Consider the following 7,547-nt stretch of genomic DNA (forward strand, 5'->3'; position numbering starts at 1 on the left):
ATGAAGGGATATTTTTAGCCCAATAAATAGATGAAGGGTATTTTTAAATATTTTTCAATAGTTTAGGGGCATTTTTAACCCTTCTCCGATATTTTAATTAGAAGCCTTATTAGAAAGCAATTTAAGTGACATCTGTACAACAATTTGTAGGTTAGTAATTAGAATAGACAGTAGATTATAGAATGTGAATGAACTTTTTTTTTTAAAATGTGTGCAAGGAAGCAAATGAGAAAGTATTTCGTTCTTTGTGGAGAAAGTTTATTTCGCTTTCAAAGACTTACTGTGTATTTCACAACAAATCATAGAATATAAATGGAAAAAAGTTGATTATCATAATTCACTAAAAACAATTAATATAATACTCAGATTATCAGGAACAAACAAAATAAAACTGGAAATGGGGGGAAAAAAAAGGAAAAGGTAAGAGACAAGAAACATAGAGAATACAGCTAGAGCAAGTTGCGTATAAGCTTTAGTAGCTATAAATAGTTAAGGGCACAAAATCCATATCGACAAACCAAGCCAAAATTGACTGACATTCACTAAATAAAAGGCTTATTAATTATTAGCATACGAAATTTCTTGAATGGCTTTCACTCCTCAATACTATAGCCACATCTTTTCCAATGAATTCAACTCTTCTCTCCCTGCAGGCGAAGGCGAAGGCGTTAGCGCCTTACAAATATGCAATTCCCAAGTAACCCCGTCATCAGTACTTTATGATAATAATAATATTGAGGCGCAGTTACTCAACATTAATTCACTGCCTGACCATTATGTCCCTCCATCAATTTCAAATTCAATGATGCCATGGTTCCCTGAACGACTTGGCGTAGTTTCAGACATGACCGTGCCCGCTCTACTACCCGCGCCGGCCTCCTCTTCTGATACGTTTTCTAGCGACTATTCTTTCAATAGTACTACTACTCATCACGTTTATGCAGCCGACCAACATGAGGCTTGTGAATCTTGTTGGGACGAAACTACTACTCGTCTCGATCATCACTCCAGCTTCAATAATTGGTCCCGTTGTCCTCTCGCTACCTCCAATAATTGGGTACATTTCCGGACGTCGTCCTTTGCTTCATCTATTTTAATTTGTTGAAGTCTATGATCAACTCATTATCCAAAAACTTAAGCTGGAGAACATTTTTATTTACTTAATTATGTTTTCAAAACTAGGCTTGATTTTCTTATGAGACAGCACATGTGATTTTTTTTTATATTGAATGGTGCTGAGAATCAAATCCAAAATCTTACTCTGTACTAAAACCATGTTAAATTGTGTGAATGCTACCAATTCATCTAAAAGTTTAAACTATTAAAGTGAGCATAACTTTATCCACTTGATCATGTGTCTTGAACATATTTCTCATAGATCACACACAAATTAGCTACTCTAACATTTTATGCATGGCAAGTTAACAAAACAAAGAAAATACTTTAAGTTTCAGCTGAGAGACTCAGACAGATTTTTTAAACTGTTGTTGTCAGGGGCCTCAAAGGGAGACAAGCCCAAAAGTCAAAGAAACGCCAGCAATGAAGATCGGAAGGTATTCAGAAGAGGAGAGGAAGGACAGAATTCTCCGATATCTTAAGAAAAGAAATCAAAGGAACTTCAACAAAACCATTAAGGTTTCTACATCTCTTTCTTTTTATATATAATATAAAGTTTTACATATGATTAGTTCAATCTACTGCTACTTTTTGTGAGCATTAATTACGTTATATCCGGGCATGCAGTATGCTTGTCGCAAAACCCTAGCCGACAAACGTGTTCGAGTTCGTGGAAGATTTGCTAAGAATAATGAAGTATGCGATGATGAGAAAGGGATTAATGATATTTGCCATGGATCCAAGGATGCACGCTATGATAATCCGTTCCAGGTTAGTTTGCACTTTTGATTTATGTGACTCATTTTCTTTATTAGTCTGCATTTATGTATTTGAAATTAATTATTAGACTTTAAACTTTTCATTTGACTAATTTGATAGCCATACAAATTGAAAGCTACATAAAAGCTCTTACCTTTTAGGCTTAATCACAAGTGTCAAAAGTCTTTTTTTTTCCCCCTTAAACTGCGTCCTGTACCTCACATAAATTAAAACAGAGAGAGTATTTTTCTTAACGATCGATCTTTGTCTTCTCTGCCTGAATGTTTTTTAGGAGTCTCATGATTCGTTTCTGTTTGTTGTTTTTGCAGATGAAACATCCTGATCAGTATGAAGAGAATTGGTTAGAAGAGGCTATCACAAATCTTATGCATATACCTTACATAGGTAGCTCCTATGATCATGGAGGAATGTCAGTCGAACGTTTCATGAGCTGATGTTCAGCCATTTGTTTAGTTACTTACTAAAATAGTTTATGTATTATTATTTATATTTACGAGAAGTATCGTTTCCATCTAGATAGTTAAGGTCCACTTCTTTATTATAAACAGTTCCTCCCCCTAAAAAAGAATGATGGCACAAAACATACTACTAGTCTCTCTTTTTGACATGGTGAAAATACTGTATCAACTGGCTACACTTCTCACTTGGAAATTCGATCTTAGAAATAAAAATTAAATTTCATGGTCTTGATAATGTTCACTCTATAAAGGGTCTCTAATTAGTGAGTACATTTACTCCAAGCATGTGCTAATGGGATGCAGTAGGTATATTCGATGAAAATTTAGATAGACGTAAACAAGTCCAAGCACAATGTTAAAAGATATATAGAATTATTTTTTAAATAAAGGGACTCTAATTGGCTATCTTAAAGTTCTGTATAGCTCTACACAATTTAAGCACGTCATTAACATCTGAAATCTGTATATATCCTAATTAAGCAGCACAAAAAGGCTGCTGGCTTTATATTATACTCCAGTTATATGCCTAATGCGTCCATGTGATCCAAATAGTAGATTATAACAAAATGTTGTAAGGAAAAAGAAAAGCTTATATATATAGAATCTAACTAAAAGTTTCAGGCTTTGATTACCTTAAAGAATCAAAACGTTTTTTCAACGTTAGCATCAATGCTCTTATCCAGCGATTATTGGCAGTCATTGGGGTCTTGCCTAGTTACTTTTGTAAGGTACCGTTATAGCATCTTGTGGTACTTACCAAGAAAGACCATCATAATTATAACGTTGAAGGGAATTTTATACTCTAGCTTGCTTTCTTTGAAAAAGATGGACAGGCTTGATAAAGAGAAGAAAAGAATAAGGGAAGAGAAAACTTGGACAATAGGGAATAACTCTAATTTCTTTCGACATATTAAGTACAAATAATATGAATATATATCTAAGAGCTGATATGGTGTTTTGTTCTTTATTCTTCTGGACTAAAGTTTAGATTAGGAAGCATTTTCAGGTGGCCGTGCATGCGACAAAGAACAAGTTGTTTCATGATGTTTATAACAGCCACGGCTGGAACATTTGGAGTTCACAACAATGAAATACTACGTGATTTACTTATATACATCAATAAGTAATTAAATTTATTTTTTCCACTAGCAAGTTAACTTAATAGATTTTTGCAAGTAATCTTCCGTCAGATCGAAGTACCAAGATTTATAATCTTGAATTGCTACAATATGTAAGGTGATCGATAGTGCAAAAGTTCTTTACACTATTGATAGTTTAACTCATATTACGTTGATGCGCGATAGCAGAGGATGTATTTGATATGACTGTAAAATATTTTTCTGAAAACATTTTTCATAAGAAGTTACTGTCTACTATCCAACGCTTCCTAAATTTGGAAAACAATTAAGTAGAGAAAATGTTTTCTTTCATCCAAACACACCCGTAATGTTTATTCATATATCATGAACAAGAAAGTCAAGAAAGAATTTGGTAGCAAAAACTGTTTGTCTCTCTTGAACACTATGATTAAACTCTTTATAGTTCGTTAAGAAATAGTTCTTAAAAAACAGCTACTATCTCAAACTTTTGAATTAAAAAAGCAAAACAATCAATTAATTTCTTGAATTGCTGCCCCACTGTGTTTCTCCGTATATATATCCACATTTGACTGCGTATTTAATAAAGTATAATGATTTCCAAATATATCGCCGAGGCATAATATTCCACTAAAATATTTTCTTTTTTTTTCTGTATGTGAAAAAGAGGCTTCCTTGCGCTCTCCAGTTGTAGAAGAGAATCTTATTTGAACTATATTTTTAGAGAAATAACGTGCAGGCCAATGTACTGGCGAAAGAGTCAAGCTATCGCTTAGAACTAAAGGATCCTTAGTTCCCCAAGACTAAAGTGAGTTAGTTTTTCTTCTTTTTTTTTTTTGGGGGGGGGGGGGGGGGGGGGGGGTGAATATTTGTTGTGTTAAATATTTACTGGTATATAAGAAAGCAACCGTTTTTTGGAAGTACAGAGAGAAAAATAACCACAGATTCTCTTGACTGGTAATTTTATGTTTCTTTTCGGCCTTTGCCTTTCTATCAGCTTTTTATTACATTAGAAGTGTAGTCAGGATCAGTCTTTGTGCGTCAAACGAAAATGATTAAAATCAATCCGATTAGAATTTGTTCTTTAATTGTGGATGTTGAGCCCATCTGATCTTGATTTTACATTTGAGAACTTGAAAATGAAACATGCCTAATAATACAATGGGACGTGAAGCCGGGGCAATGGTAGAATCCAATAAAACCTAATAACTTTTATTCAAACAACGTATTTGTGTTAATAAGTTTATTAAATATGTATATACATATTAAATTTAGAATCTATATATTAACACGTTAATCTAAAATTAAAATTTTGATTTCATCTGATCTGATATCAAGAGGGAGCTAGAGTAATCAACCCCTTGTGCTATTGACATTTGATTGAACTAAAAGGAAAATGTAGGTATAGAGATGGGGATCACAAGCAGGAATTCTTCCAATCGTAAGAAAGCACTAAAATTGAAGTGACCCCAATATATGAATGAAGTGTCCCAATCAGCGTAGAGCCACCCCTTCAAGTCTTCAAACCCCACTCATTTCCCCCCACACCCGGGAAAATGAAATTAAAAGGAATAAAAGTAGGAGTGCTGATTTTAGTAAAATTAATTTGATTCATCATTCATAGCCAAATATGGTCATTTTCAAGGTGATACCTAAATGATTACACTAAACTAAGTAACCAACACAACTCTGGGAGCTGGGTTAAGTAGTACGTTTCTCAATGGGATCAAACAATTACTAGCTACAGTAACACTGCTAGCTAGTAAATCTTGTTCTGAAAATCTTTGATTACTCCACTCCATGATCATTATATATAGTACTTTTTCATGAACTGTGACTAAAAATGGGTAATGCAATTTGCATGGCAATCAACATCAGATATATAGAGGATCAGTTCAGTATCCCCCTAAGGTTTGTCGGTATAATTTTGACCCACAAAGACAATATGTATGAAGCTGCAACTCTAGAGCCACATCATATATATATAATATAATCTCCATGCTTTTGGTAATTTGGTTTCTTGGATCGGCCAGTACTACTATTTGAACAATCAGTTGACCCTGTGCTGTGTGTTTGTTTACCTGATCGATATGATATATTCCGAAATGGGAACGTGGGGACTGTCCGTGAAAAGCTTCTCCCTATTATGACACCTTTGACAATTTTATGTGGAGTAGTAGTTTCTGTCTTCTACTAGTCGTACTACTTTTCTGGCCATTTAGAGATTTGCTCTCATTCTATCCAAGGGTTAATTCTGCCATACTTCTTCATCATTTAATTAGTTTCTAAATGACCCAAAACTCAATGCCATCAAACTGATGACCCGAATAAACTATTGGTATTATTTTCCCTTAAAACAAGTTCAAACTGGTTGGGTCAACTTCATCTTTTATATGGCAGACGCAGTATACTATATTAAAAGCAAAGGGCTTTAGCTTCATACTCCCCCTTTTTTTATCATGTGTCTTAGCCTGTTTTACCAAGCTTATGAGAAGTCAATTTTTTTTTTTTAAATTTTAAATAGTGCTTATGTTTTTTTAAAGTGATTATTTTAGAGAGTTTGAGGTGTTTGACCATGCTTTTTGGAAAAAAATAAGTACTTTTGATTGGTAGCAAAAACTATTTTTTAGTAGCTGAAAAAAAATAACTTCTTCCTAAAAGTGCCTTTTAAAACAGTGGCCTACCACGAATTGTTGTTTTAAAATTGGTAAAAGTTCTTTTTAAATTGATTAGCGAAACATAAACTACTCTCCAAAAATACTTTTTCGAGAAACACTTCTAATAAAAATACTTTTTAAAAATAAACAGATTTTGAAAGTTTAGCCAAACAGGTAGTTTGACTGGGCACAAAATTTAAAAATGTAAAAAGAAGTGTAAATCTTGTGGTCTTAAACTAAATGTACCATATAGTATACCAAAAGTACCATTTGAATCTTGTGCTCTTAAACATGTCATGTTATTCCTATATAGGAGTCACTACTCACTAATTATGACTAAATGAGAATATTGGAATTAAAACATACCAAAGATAAAAATGTGACCTTTTTTTTAAACATATTAAAAGGAAAATAAAACATTGAAATTGAAACGAGAGGAAATATATAATATATTCAAGTTTAAGAAAGTGATAAGCTTTTCTCTTGTTATTCAACTCTTGAATTCCCTAAAAGTCTAGACCTGCAATATAAAATATTTTATGCAGAAAAAATTTATCAAAAAAGATTTTACCGAAGAAAATTATTTCCTAAATAATTTATCAACGGTGTTAGTGCATCTTAAAATGTTTCACATTTGATTGATAGAATGGGTTTGTTTTCTTATGTGATTTTGGGCAATAACCTCACAAGTTAGTTTATGGAATTGAATTAGCTAGACTCTTTCAAAGTTTCTTTGCAGTTAGTTAGACAGAAAGTTAGCCGGTAAAAGGTGAGTTAAGACATTGATATAGTATTTAGTGATGATCATGTGAAGTAAAGAGCAAAGGAAATATTTGCATATATAGACTATGTAAACATATCAGTAGCTTATACCCATAACAAATGTGAGTTGTTTTTAATTTCCCCTAGTGTGAAATTATCATTTTTAGCAATAATTTCAGGAAACCAAACATCAGAATATGTTTTGATTTTAATATATCGTATGGACAATGAAATTCACCATATTTTAGTTTTAAGCAAAAGAATCTCAGAAATTCAACTATGCCATTTAAACACGACTCACAGACGATATAATGTTGATTTTTTTTGGGAAATTTACCTAGCTATACTACAATATAAACTTATTTATCACTTTTATTTAGGTTCGTACTTAATTATATTCTATATCTATATTTACCATGTATGTAAAAGAAGAAAATAGAAGCAACAACAATAACAACAACAACCCAGTAAAATCCCACAAGTGGGGTCTAGGGAGGGTAGTGTGTACGCAGACCTTACCCCTACTCTGGAGGATTAGAGAGGTTGTTTTCGATAGACCCTCGGCACAATAAGATGAAACGAGATAATATAGCAGTAACAACAAAGGAATCCATAAAGATAACACCAGCAACATAATAACCGGAAGATAGAGAGAAAAGTAATAACACTAAGCAGTA

At 32.9% G+C, this 7,547-nt stretch overlaps 1 protein-coding gene across 1 annotated transcript; it reads left to right on the top strand.

Moving 5' to 3' along the window:
* Positions 1–507: 507 nt before the first annotated feature.
* On the top strand, positions 508–2,581 carry LOC107823190 (uncharacterized). The gene is made up of 4 exons (XM_016649785.2): positions 508–1,057; positions 1,495–1,635; positions 1,744–1,887; positions 2,205–2,581. The coding sequence occupies exons 1-4, from the start codon at positions 587–589 to the stop codon at positions 2,328–2,330; spliced, it is 882 nt and encodes a 293-aa protein (XP_016505271.1). The 5' UTR covers positions 508–586; the 3' UTR covers positions 2,331–2,581.
* Positions 2,582–7,547: the final 4,966 nt, after the last annotated feature.

This window comes from Nicotiana tabacum, chromosome 9 (genome assembly GCF_000715075.1).
Source record: "Nicotiana tabacum cultivar K326 chromosome 9, ASM71507v2, whole genome shotgun sequence".
In the NCBI taxonomy this organism is placed as follows: domain Eukaryota; kingdom Viridiplantae; phylum Streptophyta; class Magnoliopsida; order Solanales; family Solanaceae; genus Nicotiana; species Nicotiana tabacum.